At 44.8% G+C, this 19,015-nt stretch overlaps 1 protein-coding gene across 1 annotated transcript in view; it reads left to right on the top strand.

Annotated features, from left to right (window-relative positions):
- The window catches only part of LOC132578360 (Golgi-associated plant pathogenesis-related protein 1-like), a 41,244-nt gene that overhangs the window by 10,975 nt on the left and 11,254 nt on the right, over window positions 1-19,015 (top strand). Inside the window, exons 2-3 of the mRNA XM_060248304.1 lie at window positions 15,579-15,687; window positions 17,660-17,763. Of these exons, the coding sequence (XP_060104287.1) occupies window positions 15,579-15,687; window positions 17,660-17,763 (213 nt within the window). The remainder of the gene's footprint in view (window positions 1-15,578; window positions 15,688-17,659; window positions 17,764-19,015) is intronic.

Below are 19,015 nucleotides of genomic sequence, written 5' to 3'. Positions count from 1 at the left end.
CTCTTTTGTCACCTCAATCTGACTCAGGTCTTTCAACACCCCTTCCAATATTAGTGGTTCTGGGGCGGGCAAACACTTCTCATCTTCCACGGTGAAGATGGAGGCAAAAAATGCATTCAGCTTCTCAGCCATTTCCCCATCCTCCTTCAGTAATCCTTTTACCCCATGGTCATCCAAGGGCCCCACTGCTTCCCTGGCTGGTTTCCTACTTCTAATATATTTGAAGAAATTTTTATTGTTGGTCTTTATGTTTTTTGCAATATGCTCCTCATAGTCCCTTTTTGCCTGCCTGATCACAGTCTTGCATTTGATTTGCCACTGCCTGTGTTCCCTTTTATTAATCTCACTTGGACTGGTTTTCCACCGCTTAAAGGAGTCCTTCTTACCTTTTACAGCTTCCATTACTTTGTTTGTTAACCATGCTGGCCTCTTCTTATACCTGTTTGTGCCTTTCCTAACTTGTGGTATGTATTTTATCTGAGCTTCTAGGATTATAGTTTTAAATAGTCTCCAAGCTTCCCCAAGGGTTTTGACCGTATTTACCTTTCCTTTCAGTTTCCTCCTCACATGCCTCCTCGTCTCAGAGAATTTACCCCTTTTAAAGTTAAATGTGGTTGTGGCGGTCTTTTTGGGCAACTCCCTATTTATACAAATGGTGAAATCAATAACATTATGGTCACTGTTCCCAAGCGGCGCAATCACTTTTACGTCTCTCACCAAGTCTTGGGCATTACTTAGGACCAGATCCAGGATCGCCCCACCCCTGGTAGGTTCTGAGACCATCTGCTCCATAGCACAGTCATTGAGAGCATCAAGAAACTCAATCTCTTTCTCTCGACCAGAACACATATTGACCCAATCAATCTGCGGGTAGTTAAAATCACCTATTACGACACAGTTTTTACGTTTAGCCGCTATCTTTAATCCCTCCATCATATTATAATCGTCCTCTCTCTTTTGATTTTTGATTTTGATTTTGATCTTGGCTTCTTGGCTTCTTCTTCTGGCCAATTAAATAAAACACGATTGCTCCTAACTTTGAACAATTTGAACAATTGCTTTGAACAATTTTGAGGAAGAGAAGAAGAAGAAGAAAAAGAAGACCATAGATTTATACCCCACTCTTCTCTCTGAATCAGTCTCAGAGTGGCTTACAATTTCCATTATCTTCTTCCCCCACAACTGACTCCCTGTGAGGTAGGTGGAGCTGAGAGAGCTCTTCCAGAAGCTGCTCTTTCAAAGACAACCTCTGCAAGAACTATAGCTGACCCAAGGCCATTCCAGCAGCTGCAAGTGGAGGAGTGGGGAATAAAACCCAGTTCTTCCAGACAAGAGTCCGCACACTTCACCACCACAACAAACTGGCTCTTGATAGAAAGGATAAACAGGATAGAAACCTGGTAAACTAGTCACTAACTGCTGTTAATACACCTATGTCCTTAGTAATGTTTGATTTTTTCCCTCTTCAGTGTTGGATCCAACCATTTTCTCGCCATAAATACCAACAACTGTCCATAACAATATAATTCCCAGGGTCCTGGGTGGGACGGGCCAAAAAAGTACCTTTTCAGGTTCAGGTATATTGGACTGGGAATATATTGGTAATTCCAATATTCCTGAATTCCAGATACCTGTATGGTAATTGGATTTGGAGGGTCCCCCCCCCCCATTTCCAGTTTTTTCAGGACCATTATTCTGTATGGGAATGGCTGGGGAAATGGAACAGTTGTTTTGAAAGATTTCCAGGTGGCCGGGGGAGTGAGGCTGTGTGGGTGGGCAAAAGGGGTGGTGGAGCAAGCCTGCTCTCCTCTATGCCTGTCTCTGTGTCTGTATCTTTGTTACTGTGAAGAAGCTGGCTGGTGAGTAGAGAGCCAATCCCCTACATCAGATTTGCGAGAAGGGGGTATGTGGAGGAGAGGGAAACGTCGTCATTATTCCCTATGTGAAATATTTCTCATAGGGTATAATGGGGAATTGATCTGGAGGTTTCGGGGGCTCTGGGGGAGCTATTTTTTGAGGTAGAGGCACCAAATTTTCAGTATAGTATCTAGTGCCTCTCCCCAAAATACCCCCCAAGTTTCTTTTTTCCCCCATTATTATAATATTTATTTTAATCATCCATACATACATAGAAACAAAACATTAATACCTGAAACATAATAACAAAACAAAAAATATATAATACATAAACAAACCTTAATTAAGAACACCAAATCTAAAACAACACATTCAAACCACATATAGAATTATAGGATTACCGTCATCCTATAACAACATTCACTCTTCCCGATTAGGATGGTACTGTGGCATAAGAATCCCAAATCTAAACTTGATATCTTTCTTTTCTTTCTAAAGAAAAGTCATCACTGATGTTAATAATACTGAAATTATTAGACAATTATAATAATAATTAAGTTATCCTGTTACCTTTAGTTTTTGCCTAACCATAAATATACTTTTCCCATCTTTTTATTGCATCTTCCTTCAATTTACCTTGTATCGTATTAGCCAATATATCCGTTTCGGACAACTGCATGATTTTGTGAATTAATTCTTCCCTCTTTGGTAGGGCTTTGGATTTCCAGTTTTGGGCAAATAATATTCTAGCCGCCGTTATAATATAAACTGCAATAAATTCGTCCTCACGGGGAACCATCTCTCTGACTAGCGATAATAGCATACACTCCGGTTTAAAAGGAAAGTTAACCTTCAGTATATCTACCAATATCTTATGAATACCTTTCCAATATCTTTTGGACACATTACATGTCCACCATAAGTGATAATAAGTTCCTGCCCTCACTCCACATTTCCAGCAATTGGGTGGAATATCATGGTTGATTTTATTTAATAAAACCGGTGTAATGTGCCACCTGTGGAAGAGTTTAAAAAAATTTTCCCGGTAGTTGACAGGTTTTATGATCTTATAGTTATTTCTCCATGACGTCTCCCATTGTTCCAACATTATGTTAACCTCTAAGTTCTTTGACCATTTTAACATTACATTTTTGACCGTTTCATCCTCCAATTTTATTTGTAATAAATAATTATAAACCTTTTTTTTTTCCAAAAGAACAAGTTTATTATTGCAAAAAACAATATCCAGTACAAATGATCTCAAACAATACACAAACAGATAGGTTTTCCTGCAGTTATTCACAACGTATAAACATAATATAAACATAAGTGTCCTCATAAGTACAACCTATCCCCCAATATTCCATATGGGGTTGAGTGTGGTATCATCAAACTTTATCAAACATTCCTTATAACCAATATATTCTTCTTATTTGTAATAGCACTAACATTTCCATTTACCTCTAATTATCTCTGTCTTGCCTCTTTCTTTAACCAAATATAAAATTTTTCCCACTTTTTAGTTGCTTCGGCTTTAGAAACCCCTTTTAACATGTTCGATAAAATGTCCATTTCCGCTGCTTGAAATATTTTATCTATAACTTCCTCTAAATCTGGTAATTCTTTTTGTCTCCAGTGGCTGGCGTATACAATTCTTGCTGCCGTTAACACATATATTGTGAGATATTCGTCCTCCTTAGGGACTTCCTTCCTTACTAAGGAGAGTAGCATGGTTTCAGGTTTAAACTGCCAATTTATGTTTAACATCCTTTTTAGCATCTCAAATATTTTCACCCAGAACTCTTTTGCTTGTTTACAAGTCCACCATAAATGGAAAAATGAGCCTGGTTTTGTCCCGCATTTCCAACAATTAGGGGGAGTGGTGTCGTTAATCTTATTAAGTTGAACAGGGGTGATATACCACCTGTGGAATAGCTTAAAGAAGTTTTCTCTAAAGTTGATCGGCTTGATTACTTTATAATTCAATTTCCAAAAACTGGACCAAGTTTCTAAGTCTATATTCTTCATCAGATTCTTGGACCACTTCAACATCGCTTCCTTAACAACTTCGTCCTCCATTTTCATTTGCATTATATAGCCATAAGTTCTCTTAATTACCTTGTCCACCTTATTTGTTAAAATCTTATCAAAATCAAATTTAGGACTAGTAAATCCTGTCAGTTTATCCTTATTATATTTAGCCAATACCAAAGTCATGGTCCACCAGTCTAACTTTATACCTCTCGTCTCCAATTCCTCCTTCCCGTGTATTCTATCCTTTTCGTCTAATAAGTCCTGATATTTAAATACATTTGAATCATCTATTAATTGTGGTTGTATTGTAGCTTCGCTAGGTGATATCCACCTTGGCACTTTGTTGTAAATTTTCTTTCTAAGTTTCTGCCAGACACTGTATATCCCCTTGCGTACCAGGTGATTAACAAAATACTTCTGTTCTTTTTCTGCATACCATAAGTTATAATGCCAACCATTATGTATGCCATAACCTTCTAAGGTTAATACTCTTTTATTTTGGAGACCTATCCAATCACGTAGCCAGATCACACCACATGCCAATTGATAATTTTCCCAGTCTGGCAACCCCAACCCTCCATTATCCCTAGAGTCCATTAAGATTTTCCATTTAATTCTTGGTTTTTTGTCTAACCAGATAAAGGATCTGATTAGTTCCATAGTTTTAAACAAACAAACCTGTAAACGTACAGGAGGCACAAAAACTGGAGAGCCCATCTGGGGAATGGTGGGGAAGCCCAAAATGAATAATAAACTCGGCATTTGGCACAAAGTCTGTACCTTACAGAAAAAGGTGGGAGAAGCTGGTTGTCCCCTACCGGGGGGGGGGGGGTAACTATGTATGATACCAACTCCTGTTTCTGGAGTTGCTTGTTTTCAGCAGCTGTTTCCTGTTACATGGCAGGGAATGAGCTCGTCCAGCAGGCAAAGAACAGGATATGAAAGCAGAAGCAAAGAGGGGAAAATGTCTTGCTGGTGATTTCATTTCAGAGAATTGCATTTCTGAGAGGGAAAAGGAAGAAGGGATTATTCAATTGAAACACAGCGGTCAGTAATCATTACCCAGAATGAGAAGCAGGGTTAGAAAATCTTCTAAGCAATGCTTAGGAGGATAATGTGGTTCGAACACAAAGGTGAATGTTCAGGTAGTCACAAGGACTGGATCACGCCATGGACCCTCCATCTCACCCAATTCCCCTCCATGCCCCAACCCTCATCCCAGATGGGTTTGGTACACAGACCCCATGGCTCTTAGCAAAGTCTTTCTGGGTGGCCAAATATGATGTCTCCTCCTTTTCTTTTCAGCAGAAAACCTAGTTGGGTCCAGCCCCATACTTCTAACAGCTGCTGCCTCTAGACCAGGGGTGTCGAACTCATTTTTTGTGAGGGCCGGATCTGACATAAATGAGACCTTGTTGGGCTGGGCCAGGTTGGGTTGGGCCGGGCCATGTAAGGCCAGGCCATGTGTGTATCTATTTAAGATTAGGTAGCAAATATATATATTTGAAAACTTAAAATATGCTTAAAATGTTAACACTTATTAGTCTTAAAGATACTTTGTATTTCTCCCATGGGATCCAGGGAACTGGGCAAAGGAAGCTCTGGCTCTTTCCTCAGCCAATAGAAGAAAGAGAGGCCTGGCTCAGTAGCTCTGCTGTGCAATTGAGAGAGCCCGTCCCTGTTTGAAAGTCACTTGGTAGACTTTGAGGTGCTACAAGATTCCTGTCTGTTTTATTTGGATACAGAGCCATTATAAAAACATTCAAATTGGTAAAAACAACGTACAGCTTTGGTTTAGGCACTTTCGGGGTGTGGATCCCCCAGTGGGGTGGGCTCCCGACTCCCTCCGCCGGCTGTTTCTGATAGCCCTGCGCCCCCTCTTTCATTTGATATGTGTCCCGTGCGGGTGCCACCCTCCTGCCGGGAGATGCCGCAAAATGAGCCCTCTTGAGGCTTATGGCGGCAGGGCTCGGGGGAAGTGAGCTAGACTGCTGTTCTTTTGAGGGGTTATAGAGTGTTTCGAGCTCGTCCCTATGGCATCGGTCCCATCATTGTGGGACCCAGGGGGCCGGCGCAGCGGCCTGCTGAAGCAGCCTGTCGGTCACTTCCGGGTTCCTGTCCTGCATCTCGACCTGTGTTATTAGTGACAGGCTGCTTCTCCAGTTTGGTGTAAAATCTGCTGTTTTGTGTCATGGAGGGGTTTTTTTTGGGGGGGGGAGATGCTATCAAGTCACAGCTCACTTATGACCACCCCATAGGGCGGAGGTGGCCAACGGTAGCTCTCCAGATGTTTTTTGCCTACAACTCCCATCAGCCCCAGCCAGCATGGCCAATAGCTGGGGCTGATGGGAGTTGTAGGCAAAAAACATCTGGAGAGCTACCGCTGGCCACCCCTGCCATAGGGTTTTCAAGACAAGAGAACGTCAGCTGTGGTTTGCCATGGCCTGCCTCCACATCACACCCCTGGCACTCCTTGGATATCTCTCATTTGAATACAAGCCAGGGCCAGCCTTGACTTAGCGTCTGATAACTGATGAGATCAGGCTGACCTGGGCTAATACAAGTCAGGGCTGTCATGGAGAAAGTTAGTTACCATAGACCTTTATTGGCATTAATACAAAAATACAGTATACTTTAAAACCAACAGTGACGCTATAGAATATAATAAAACCTTAAAAAACCAGCAAAAGTTAAATGACATAAAACAGCAGTAGGCTATGCACGAGTAAAAGCCTCTCTGATTTGGATCGCAACCTGTAAAAAGCAAGCAACGTGAGTAGTGACAAAGTTGTGTTTCCCGTGGAGTAAAAAACGAACCTTGGCATTGTCAGAAAGGTCTTGATGGTCAGAAAGCAGTGGATCTAGATATCTTGCACGTGGACTGCTATAAAAAGGGCAGTCCAAAAGAACATGAGGGAACGTTCCGATGACTCCTTGACTACAAGGGCATCGTCTAAGATTGCGGGGGATTCTGTGGTATCTTCCAAAAAGGATGGCCGATGGTAATGCATTAAATCCAGCCAGCATGAATGCTCTTCTTTGGGGAGGATCAGTTAAAAAGAGGAAATAGGGAGCTAAAAGCCCAGGAAAGGTCGATCTAATTTCTCGTCCAGCAAGCTTCCTGTTTTAGATCACAAACCCTTGATTTCTGGAAATTTTTGTTGCCTCAAAACATATATTTTTAAAAATGTTAAAGAGAGCTTTTCATAACTCCTTTAGAGGTGCTGTTGGGAGACAGCAAGAGGATTAGCAACGTTACAGATGCTCTGGGAAAAGCTTGGCTGACTTCAAAGTGGCCAGTCTTCCATGTGGCTATTTCATATGTATGCAATTGATTTTCTTATAGTATTTATGTCATGGATCGATGTGCCCTTGATATTAAGACGTTTGTAAGCTGATGAGCCATTGTTTCTGATCAATATTAATGTCTATTACTTATGCATTATGGTTAATTTTTAGAATACAGGGAGCATGTTCATACATGAGGCATGAGGGCTGCGGCTCAGTTGTGGAAAATCTGCTTGGTATGCAGAAGAAGAAGAATCATAGAGTTGGAAGGGACCTCATCTAGTCCAACCCCCTACACAGAAGGAGGGGGAGGAGGAGGAGAAGAAGACTGTAGATTTATACCTGGCCCTTTACTGTGAATCAGAGTCAGGGTCAGAGCAGCTCACAATCTCCTTTACCTTCTTCCCCCACAACAGACACCCTGTTAAGTGGGTGGGGTTGAGAGAGCTCTCCCAGAAGCTACACCAAACAGGCTCCCTGGTGTCTCCTGTTCAAGGGATCAGGTACTAGGGCAGGGGTGGGGAACAGTGGCTCTCCAGATGGTTTTTTTGCCTACAACTCCCATCAGCCCCAGCCATTGGCCATGCTGGCTGGGGCTGATGGGAGTTGTAGGCAAAAAAAACATCTGGAGAGCCACTCTTCCCCACCCCTGTACTAGGGTAACATGAAAGACCTCTGCTGAAGAACTCCTACCAGTCGGAATAGAAAATACTGATCTTGATGGACCAGAAGATCTAATTCGGTAAAAGGCGGCTTCATGAGTTCAAGCCATCTTTGAGTCTCTCACATTGAGCATAGCTCTGAATATCTGACTGTGTTGTTAAAGAAGAGAAGGTATAAGGGGAGCACTTATAATGTATATGAGCATTCTGGCCAATGTATATGATGCATTCACATCACAAAGCAGTCAAAGCAAAATCCACTTTGGGCGCTATGTGTGAAGATGCTTCCATCTTCCACCTAAGCGATGTTACTGGAATTTATAAACACACAGATTCAATTCAAAATTCCCAGCTTAAGGCTTGGGATTTCCTCACTTGGGAAGAAACTATAGTCGTGCCTCTTCTCGGTCATACTAGTGATTTCACTTAACAAAATATAATCATTAAATAGGATACTTGATTTTGAATATTATAAATATTTGCATGTTAATGACATAAACTATAGGTGCACAAGTGCCACAAGTATGGTGTGGGAGTGCTGTAAAAAACAAACAAAGGAAAACTAGTAAAGAAAAGGGGTGGGATGAAACACAAATACTTCTAACAGGCATGTTCTGCGTAGAGGAAGCAGAATATCGTGGGTTTGATACACTGAAGAGGCGAGGTGGTAGTGATAATCAGCTCTTTATTAGATACAGCGTGGCAGGTGGCTGCTCTACAAAGAATGGAGAACAGGCCCCACGGGGCCAGCTATATACAACTCAGGGTTCCCGTTCAAGCACGTTACTGGATCATTCAAACTAACAGGGGGCCTGTGATTGGAGCAGGGCAGCAGGGATTTGCATCCTACTGCCCATTGTTCCTGAGTCCCCAAGCTCTGTCCTCCAATGAGCCAGGCAGGAATACCATTGATTACCATATTAGTTCACAGACATAACAGGAAGAGTGCAAACTAAGAACTTCTGCAGTCAAACTGCTTTACCAAGGGACTTAAAAAGTGCGTCTGAGCTCTCTCTTGCTATTTGTGTCACTTGTGAATGCTGTTAATATGGGATCAAATGCAGAAAGGAAGTTGAATTCTAGCCTGTCTAGGCTTTATATCTGTCTTTTGGACCAATTTAAGAACTTGCGGAAGCCTCAAAAGTGGAACTGTAGAATTGCAAATATACCTTTCTCTTGTAAGGACATTCCATTATATCCAGTCCGTATCTATGTCACAATATCTAAATGACAATAATCTCAGTGTTTAGATGCAATATACCCTTTCCACCTGTATGGAATGGACAACACGGCCATCATCTGTACAAGTGTCTACACGCAGGGGTGTCAAACATGCAGTTCGGGGGTCGAATCAGGCCCCCGGAAGGCTCCTATCAGGCCCCCAAGCAACTGGCTGTCATTTGCTTCCTTCTCCCTATATCTTGCTTCCTTCTGCATCACAGCTTGCTTTGCAAGGCTTGCTCAATTGCACAGGAGCTGCAGAGCAAAACCTCTATTTTCTCCATTGGTTGAGGCTCCTCCCTTTGGGAGGAAGGGGGGGGAAGAATAGTTTGCTTTGCCAGGCTCTCTCAATTGCACAGCAGAGCTACTGAGCCAGGCCTCTCTTTCTTCTATTGGCTGAGGAAAGAGCCAGAGTTTCCTTTGCCCAGTTCCCTGGATCCCATGGGAGAAATACAAAGTATGTGACTCTGTTCTTTATAAAATGTATATCTCTGCTACCTAATCTTAAATAGGTACACACATGGCCTGGCCTTACATGGCCCGGCCCAACCCAACATGGCCCAGCCCAACGAGGTCTCATTTATGTCAGATCCGGCCCTCACAAAAAATGAGTTCGACACCCCTGGTCTAGAGGCAGCAGCTGTTAGAAGTATGGGGCTGGACCCAACTAGGTTTTCTGCTGAAAAGAAAAGGAGGAGACATCATATTTGGCCACCCAGAAAGACTTTGCTAAGAGCCATGGGGTCTGTGTACCAAACCCATCTGGGATGGGGGTTGGGGCATGGAGGGGAATTGGGTGAGATGGAGGGTCCATGGCGTGATCCAGTCCTTGTGACTATCTGAAAATTCACCTTTGTGTTCGAACCACATTATCCTCCTACGCATTGCTTAGAAGATTTTCTAACCCTGCTTCTCATTCTGGGTAATGATTACTGGCTGCTGTGTTTCAATTGAATAATCCCTTCTTCCTTCTCCCTCTCAGAAATGCAATTCTCTGAAATGAAATCACCAGCAAGACATTTTCCCCTCTTTGCTTCTGCTTTCATATCCTGTTCTTTGCCTGCTGGACGAGCTCATTCCCTGTCATGTTGGTCTGAAGCAGAAAACAGCTGCTGAAAACAAGCAACTCCAGAAACAGGAGTTGGTATCATACATAGTTACCCCCCCCCCGGTAGGGGACAACCAGCTTCTCCCACCTTTTTCTGTAAGGTACAGACTTTGTGCCAAATGCCGAGTTTATTATTCATTTTGGGCTTCCCCACCATTCCCCAGATGGGCTCTCCAGTTTTTGTGCCTCCTGTACGTTTACAGGTTTGTTTGTTTAAAACTACGAAACTACTCAAGGGGAAAATGAGGTGAGATTCTGGTTCCAACCTGTAGAACCAGTTTCCTCTGAGCAAAGTTCTGGAAAAGAATAGGTACGATGACTAAAAACAACGTGGTCTGTCCACCTTCTGAGCACCACACACTTTGGTTTTGGGTACATCTGCACACTCCCTTGACATGATCAAGTTTGGCAGAATTTAGACCATCAGTAACCCTGAAACCTGCCTGGCGGAACAGTCGTGTACTGCATGAAGAAATGCATCTGACCCCACTTACGCGTGGGCAGTTGAATTCAGGTAGGTAGCTATGTTGGTTTGAAACAGCAGAACAAAGATCAAAGTGGGCGGCCATGTTGGTCTAGGGTTGCCAAGTCCAACCCCAGAAATATCTGGGGACTTTGGGGGTGGAGCTAGGAGACACTGGGGTGGAGCTAGGGGGGAGGAGGGGAAACGGCGCCGGGGAGCGTGGTGAGCCGCCCCATCTCAGAGCGGGCGACGCCGCTGCGCCGCTGCCGCCTCTTCTCCGCTCGCCGTGGCTGCTCCTCCGAGATGGGCTCGCCCGCTCCGCCTCTGGGGTGGAATCGGAGGGGGGGGGGGTGGAGGCGGGCCGGGGGCATGGCGAGCCGCGAGTCCGGGTCCTAGAAGGGCCCGGATTCGCGGCTCGCCATGCTCCTGGCCTGCCTCGCCCTCCCCTGCGCTGCTGCCGCCTCTTGGCTGCTCCTCTGAGATGGGCTCAGCCTAGGCCCATCTCGGAGGAGCAGCTGTGGTGGGCGGGGAGGGGGCGGCCGTGGCGCGGCGGCCTCGCCCGCTCCGGGATGGGGCAGCTCGCCATGCTCCCCGGCGCCGTTTCCCCCCCTCCCCCCGCTTCTGTTTTTTTTGGGAGCGGGGGAAGAGGGTGGAAATCCTGGGGTCCCCCGCCAGGGCGGGAGGGTTGGGAAGCCTATGTTGGTCTGAAGCAGTAGAACAAAGCAGGAGTCAAGGTGCACCTTTAAGACCAACAAAGTTTTATTCAGAAAGTAAGCTTTTGTACTTCTTCAGCCGAGGGGATGGGGTACAGAGCTGAAATACATGTAGTTGGTGTGTTAAGAATCACGAACGACATGTGTTTCAGCTCTGTACTCTGTCCCCTTGTCTGAAGAAGTCTGCATGCATACGAAAGCTTATATTCTGAATAAAACCTTGTTGATCTTAAAGGTGCCACTCGACTCCGACTTTGTTCTGCAGCAGAACAAAGTTTGAGTCCAGTGGTACCTCTAAGACCCACAAAGTTTTATTTCTGATATAAGCTTTTATGTGCATGCACTTTGTTGACCTTAAAGGTGCCACCCGACTAAAACATGGGCAATTAGTTTATTTGCCTGTCCAGTTTGAATACAGAAACACAGGCTCAGGCCTTCCATATGAATAAACAGAGGAGGTAACATGGCGGAGTACAACCTGTACTTACCATCTCTGTCCCCGGAGATCATGGAGATTGATGGTGGATACTATTTATGTGGAATGCAGATATGCAAATCTCTTCCTCTTGTTTCTCATGCGAAAGGGAGAAATATGGGGCAGGGCAGAGGGCGGGGGAATGGCCAGGCCTCAAGCCCACACTGGATTTTGAACTTGTAACAAGAACATTTGCAAATGACCATTTAGTGGATGTCGTCCCATTCCTTAAATTTTGCTAACATTCTTTAAATATTTAAGTTATGTATTTAAATTTGAATCAGACCCTTTTCCTGTTCAGATTTTCCTGGGAAATCCACATCGTTGAATATAATAGGTGTAGAACAAAGTGCGAGTCCTGTGGCACTTTTAAGACCAACAAAGTTTAATTCAGGGTAGAAGCGTTTGTCTTAGAGGCGCCACTGGACTTGCACTTTGTTCTGTTGCTTCAGACCAACACAGCTACCCACCTGGATCTATAACAGGTGGTTGTGTATTTGGACCAATATTGTGTACAATGAAAGGTGTTTCTGCCTGGCTCATTGGACCCTTAAGGACTGAGCTTGGGGACTCAGGAACAATGGGCAGCAGGCTTCCCAAATCCCCCGCCTGGGCGGGGGACCCCCGATTTGGAGCCTCCTCCCCCCCCGCTCGGCAAAAATCCAGAAAGCGGGGGGAATGGCTGCCCTTCCCACACAGCCTAGAACCCAGCAGCTTCTCCTCTCCCCTTCCCACCGATCCCTGATGGTTCTCCTCCTCTCTTCCCTTCCCTTCTTACCTCCGATCGCAGCAGCTTCTCCTTGCCCCTCCCCTTCCCACCCAGCTCCATCGCAGCAGCCGGAGCTTTCCCAGGCTGCTTCCTGCCCCGCCCCAAAGGACCATGTGCCTTTGCACCTCCAGAGGTGGTGAAAGGCTTCAACTTTCTGTGTCTGTGTCTTTGTTACTGTGAAGAAGCTGGCTGGTGAGTAGAGAGCCAATCCCCTACAGATTTGCGAGAAGGGGGGGGTGTGGAGGAGAGGGAAACTTCGTCATTATTCCCTATGTGAAATATTTCTCATAGGGTATAATGGGGAATTGATCTGGAGGTTTCGGGGGATCTGGGGGAGCTATTTTTTGAGGTAGAGGCACCAAATTTTCAGTATAGTATCTAGTGCCTCTCCCCAAAATACCCTCCAAGTTTCAAAACGATTGGACCAGGGGGTCCAGTTCTATGAGCCCCAAAAGAAGGTGCCCCTATCCTTCATTATTTCCTATGGAAGAAAGACATTTAAAAAGGTGTGCCGTCCCTTTAAATGTGATGACCAGAACTCCCTTGGAGTTCAATTATGCTTGTCACACCCTTGTTCCTGGCTCCGCCCCCAATGTCTCCTGTCTCCCCCCCCCCCAGAGTCTCCTGGCTCCACCCCCAAAGTCCCCAGATATTTCTTGAATTGGACTTGGCAACCCTAGGGGTGGCACACCAGAGGTGGACCCTGGTAGGGAAGTGGGGCTTGGGGTCCTGGGGGAAATGCTCAAGTCGGGTTCCAACTTGCCGGGAGCCAGACAGATAGTTAAAATGTGCCTTCTGGAGCAGAAGTTAGTACTCGAAGATAATAAGTAATGTTTGGCAAGCCATGCTGTAGTGAAGCTCCCATTAGGTGTATATGCTTTGCATGCTTTCAGGTAGGCAGCTGTGTTGGTCTGCAACAGAAAAGCAAGATTTGAGTTCAGTTGCATTTGAAAGATCAACAAGATTTCCAGGGTATAACCTTTTCAGAAACGTGTACCTTGTAAATCTCGTTAGCCTTCAAGGTGCTGCTGGACACGATTCTTGCTGTTGTTTTGCACGCTCAAAGTCCTGAACCAATGGGAAAGCAACTGCCAGATGGATTAGAAACTAGAAGCCGGGGGAGCACACTCGGACCTCGGCCTTCAATTTGGTGATCCAAAGGCTGTTGGAAGGTTGCACCCTGTCTTTCCTGGGACGAAAACTGGCAAGGGAAGATCAGCTTGCCTCCAACTGGAGAGGAATCTCTTATCTTTTCTTCCACACCCCTTCCCATGTGAGTCACTTCGGGAGAATTTCTCACAGAAGTGTGACATAAATGAAGTCATCGATAGAAAGACCCTTGGTCTGCCCTCTTATGTTTGCCTGCTATCAGAACTCATTAAGTCGACTTGCTCACTATTGCCTAATCAGCCTTCTAACACAGGGGTCCCCAGTACCAGTCTGTGGCCCGTTAGCAACCGGGCCATGAGTTGTATAATCATGTAGTGATAATAATAATAATAAGACGACATTGGATTTATGTCCTGCCCTCCACTCCGACTCTCAGAGCGGCTCACAATCTTCTTTATCTTCCTCCCCCACAACAGACACCCTGTGAGGTGGGTAGGGCTGAGAGAGCTCTCCCAGAAGCTGCCCTTTCAAGGACAACTCTGCGAGAGTTAAGGGTGACCTAAAGCCATTCCAGCAGCAGCAAGTGGAGAAGTGGGAAATCAAACCTGTCTCTCCCCCCCCCCCCGATAAGAACCCACACATTTAACCACCATGCTAAAATAAAGTGCACAATTGTATTATCCCGAAACTATTCCCCTCATGCCCCCACCCCCGGTCCATGGAAAAATTGTCTTCCACAAAGCTGGTCCCTGGTGCCAAAAGGGTTGGGGATCACTGTTCTAACAGACGTACAACAGGGATGGCTGTTTTAAATAGTGGAAGAGCAAATGGCCATTTCTTCGGTGGGGGGGGGCAGGGAAGCCTGCTACGAGGAAGCCCTCTTGCCCTCGGTGCTGTGAAGCAGCAGCAATGGGGAAACCACCCAGGCTGGTAGTGCTCTTGTGGAAACCGCCCACCATTTATCAAACCAGTAAAAGGAAGCAAAACAATCATAAGCAGAGTATCCGTTTCCTGTTAAAAATTGGCTCTGTGCTGTTAGAAATGCTAGCATTCTTTTCTTGTCAGCATCCTCTTCAGAGATTGAAGGTGGTGCTGTATTTGCCCAAAGCAAACTAGCAGGGATGATTAGTCCTGATGGCCAGAAGTCCCTTTGGAGTTCAGTTATGCTTGTCATAACCTTTCTCCTGGCTCCACCTCCCAAAGTCCCCAGATATTTCTTGAATTGGACTTGGCAACCCTACCCTGTAAGGCTTTCAAGGCATGAGACTATCAGAGATGGTTAGACATTGCCTGCCTCTGTAATGCAACCCTTGACTTCCTTGGTGCTCTCCCATCCAAGCGCTAGCCGGGACCAACCCTGCTTAGCGTCCAAGATGAGGGGATACAGCAGAAGGCAGCAAGTCCACTCTTCATGAGGACCTGGGTTATAAACTAGGCTTGCCAATCCCCAGGCCCTTGGTGGTCCCCTTTTGTGTGACATGAACAGATGACCATTTTGCTGTATTAATGTTGCTCTTCAAAAGGGGACCACCACTGATGATCACTGAGATTAATATATGTTAAGTAGTATAGAAGTGAAGAGATTTTCAAAATTCATAATAATGGTTTGATGTTCATTACATTATCAATGCTATAAATATATTTTGGTGCCTTTTACTCTTTTCATTGTGGTGCTGAATGTTGAAATTCCTTCTCCTTTTCTGTTCATACAACCAAGTAGAGTTCATACAACCAATAAGCCGGTAAAACTGTTTAAAAATCTTTTTTAGACTGTTAATAAAATAGAATATGGATTTTTTTTTTTTGCAATAGGCACTATTTGTGTGTGCAACAGAAACTGGCAACGTTTAACGCTATAATTGTTTTATACTGTTGTAGCTTCCAAACAGTTTGCAGAAGAGGTCTTAAAAGCTCACAATGACTACAGAAAGAAGCATGGCAGTCCCCCTCTAAAACTCTGCAAAAAGTTAAACAGGGAAGCGCAGCAGTGAGTACAACTTTTCCTTGTTTCTGTAGGAACATGCAAGTATTTCAGTATCTGGATTGGGTACTCTGATTTTTTAGTACTTATGGCCTTCATGACACATCTCTTAGGATGATACCTAAGGACCTCTCTGATAAGGTAATAATGATGGCTTTCTGGTGCCATCTTCTGGAACACGGCTGGGAGCATCCCACAATTCCCCTCTTCATGGTAGTTTTTATAGTTCGTGGTAGTTTCCCTCTTCCCACAATTCCCCTCTTCATGGTAGTTTTTATAGTTCATGGTAGTTTCCCTCTTCCCACAATTCCCCTCTTCATGGTAGTTTTTATAGTTCGAGGTAGCTTCCCTCTTCCCACAATTCCCCTCTTCATGGTAGTTTTTATAGTTTGTGGTAGTTTCCCTCTTCCCACAATTCCCCTCTTCATGGTAGTTTTTATAGTTCGTGGTAGTTTCCCTCTTCCCACAATTCCCTTCTTCATGGTAGTTTTTATAGTTCGTGGTAGTTTCCCTCTTCCCACAATTCCCTTCTTCATGGTAGTTTTTATAGTTCGTGGTAGTTTCCCTCTTCCCACAATTCCCCTCTTCATGGTAGTTTTTATAGTTCGTGGTAGTTTCCCTCTTCCCACAATTCCCCTCTTCATGGTAGTTTTTATAAAACTGATATTGGGTAGGAAGAGAAAATGAAAGGTTTATGTGACTTGTTATAACTCCCTCAGAATTTTATAGCCATCTATATGAACAACAGCATTTCTTGGTGGATCAGTTCACACTGGATGGAGAGTAGAAGATCCCTGTCAGTCTCTCATTTTTTTTATCCTACCCTTTCTTCAGGAAGCTCAGGTACAGGGTTCTTCCTTCCCTGTTTTATCCTCACAAAAACTCTCTGACTAGGGTTGCCAAGTCCCCTGTGGCTTCCAGCGGGGGACTTTTTTCACATGCGCTTTGAACGTGTGGTGTGATAACGTCACCCGCAAGTGACATCGCACCAGCAACATTGCGCGCCAGCCACTCTAGGCATTTCCTGGAAAACGCTATAGCCGTTTTCCCACACAGCTTACTTTGGAGTGACGTCCCTCTTCACTGTGCAGCGTCTGCTCGGATTTCCCACCAACTGCTCTGCAGAAGCAGGAAGTGCCGCGGCTTTTGCGTCGCTAATGTAAACTGTGTTTTAGCAATTTACATTTGCGACGCAAAAGCCCTGGCACTTCCTGCTTCTGCGGAGCAGTTGGTGGGAAATCCGAGCAGACGCTGCACAGTGAAGAGGGACGTCACTCCAAAGTAAGCCGTGTGGGAAAATGGTATATGGTTTTCCCAGATCCTCTAGCAATTTGGGAGGGGAAAACTCTATGGTACCTATTGTACCATAAAGTTTTCCCTCCCACATTGCTAGAGTGTCTGGGAAAACCATATTCCCGGAAACTCCTAGAGTAGCTGGCGTGCTATATTGCATATTAGGCCACGCCTGCTGATGTAACCAATTTTCCAAGAGCTTATTACAGGGCCTACTGTAAGCTCCAAGAGAATTAGCTACTTGAGGGGTGTGTGGCCTAATATGCAAAGGAGTTCCTGCTACAAAAAAAAGCCCTGTATAGGTCACTTAGGAAAAGCAGCGTAGGGTAATAGGATTCTCCACTATTGACGATGTTATGCCTTCACAATGTAAAACTGGGAATATTTGAGGAGCCTTAACAGATAATTCCCATGAAAGAACTCTGCAGGGAAAACACTGCATGTAGTGCTCTCATTCTTCTCCATGCAAATGCAAAATGTTTGAGGCAGACACCCTGCCAGAATGGCAGACACCCTGGTTGGCTACTCCTGGATATAAGGGGCCTCTTATGTTCTCTCTTCTGTGGATGCCCAATGTGATAAACTGCTGACCTAGAATCTTCTGCCCTAGAGCGTTTGCATATTCACAAAGCTAACTATTGTCTGCTTATCGTTCCATAATGGAATTGTAATTGTTTTAATATAGGTATTCAGAGGCACTTGCTAGCACAAGAACCCTCAAGCATAGTTCTGAGTCTAATAATGGAAAATACGGAGAAAATTTAACATTGTCTTCTTACGAGCTGTCAGGTAAGCTGGGTTCTTAATGGAGACACTTAAAAGGCATTGCTCAAATATTTTTCTCTCCCTGAAGAACAAGAATTGCAAGTTAAGGTGCTATATCCATGACCATTGGTGGGATTGTATTGGTTTTTAAAAATCATGTAGGCAGTCTAGCCCAATCTCATCAGATGTTCCAAGCTAAGCAGGGTCGAACGTGAAAAGTAATTGGATGGGAGACCACCAAGGAAGTTCACTGTTGCTACGCAGAGGCAAGCGATGGCGCGTCTGAATGTCGCTTGCCTTGAAAACACTAATTAGTTGTCATAAGCTGGCCGTGACTTGATGATACTTTCCACCAGGGCTTTTTTTGAGCAACGACACGCCTGAACACAGCTCCGGATGGCTTGGTGTCAGGGGGTGTGGCTTAATATGCAAATAGTTCCTGCTGGGCTTTTTCTACAAAAAAACCCCTTGTGCAAAACAATGGTGGTGTCGGGGTGTGGCCTAATATGCAAATAGGTGCCTGCTGAGCTTTTTCTACCCCCACTCCCACCTAGCTGTACTGATGGCTTGTATACTGCCCTTGGGTCATCCAAGCCTTCCTCTAGGAAGAAGAGGCTGTCCTGCCAGCTTTCCTTCGAGGGCCAAAAATTGCTTCATTCTGTAAAATGATCCCTTCCCGCCTGTGGTGCACCTTATTTTGCTTTATTGTTCTTGGTTTGCCAATTTTATTGCATTGTTTGAAACTTAAATTGTAGGTTTTTATTGTTGTTCACCCTCGAACCTGGGCAGTGTAATAAAAAGTAGAGACATCACCCTGCCAACAAAAGTCCGTATAGTCAAAGCGATGGTATTCCCAGTAGTAATGTATGGCTGTGAGAGCTGGACCATCAAGAAGGCCGAGCGCAGAAGAATAGATCCTTTTGAGCTGTGGGGCTGGAGAAGAATCTAGAGAGTCCCTTGGACTGCAAGAAGATCAAATCAGTCAGTCCTAAGGGAAATCAACCCTGACTGTTCCCTGGAAGGTCAGATGCTGAAGCTGAAGCTCAAATACTTTGGCCACCCAATGAGAAGGGAGCACTCACTGGAGAAGATCCTGATGCTAGGAAAGACAGAAGGCAAACAAAGAAGGGGACGGCAAAAGATGAGATGGCTGGACAGCGTTACTGATGTAACGAACACGAATTTGAGCAGACTTCGGACGATGGTGAAAGACAGGAGGGCCTGGCGTGACTTTGTCCATGGGGTCGCAAAGAGTTGGACTTGACTGTGCAATTGA

Source organism: Heteronotia binoei, chromosome 10 (assembly GCF_032191835.1).
Source record: "Heteronotia binoei isolate CCM8104 ecotype False Entrance Well chromosome 10, APGP_CSIRO_Hbin_v1, whole genome shotgun sequence".
Classification (NCBI taxonomy): domain Eukaryota; kingdom Metazoa; phylum Chordata; class Lepidosauria; order Squamata; family Gekkonidae; genus Heteronotia; species Heteronotia binoei.
This window is presented reverse-complemented; position numbering and strand designations above follow the sequence as displayed.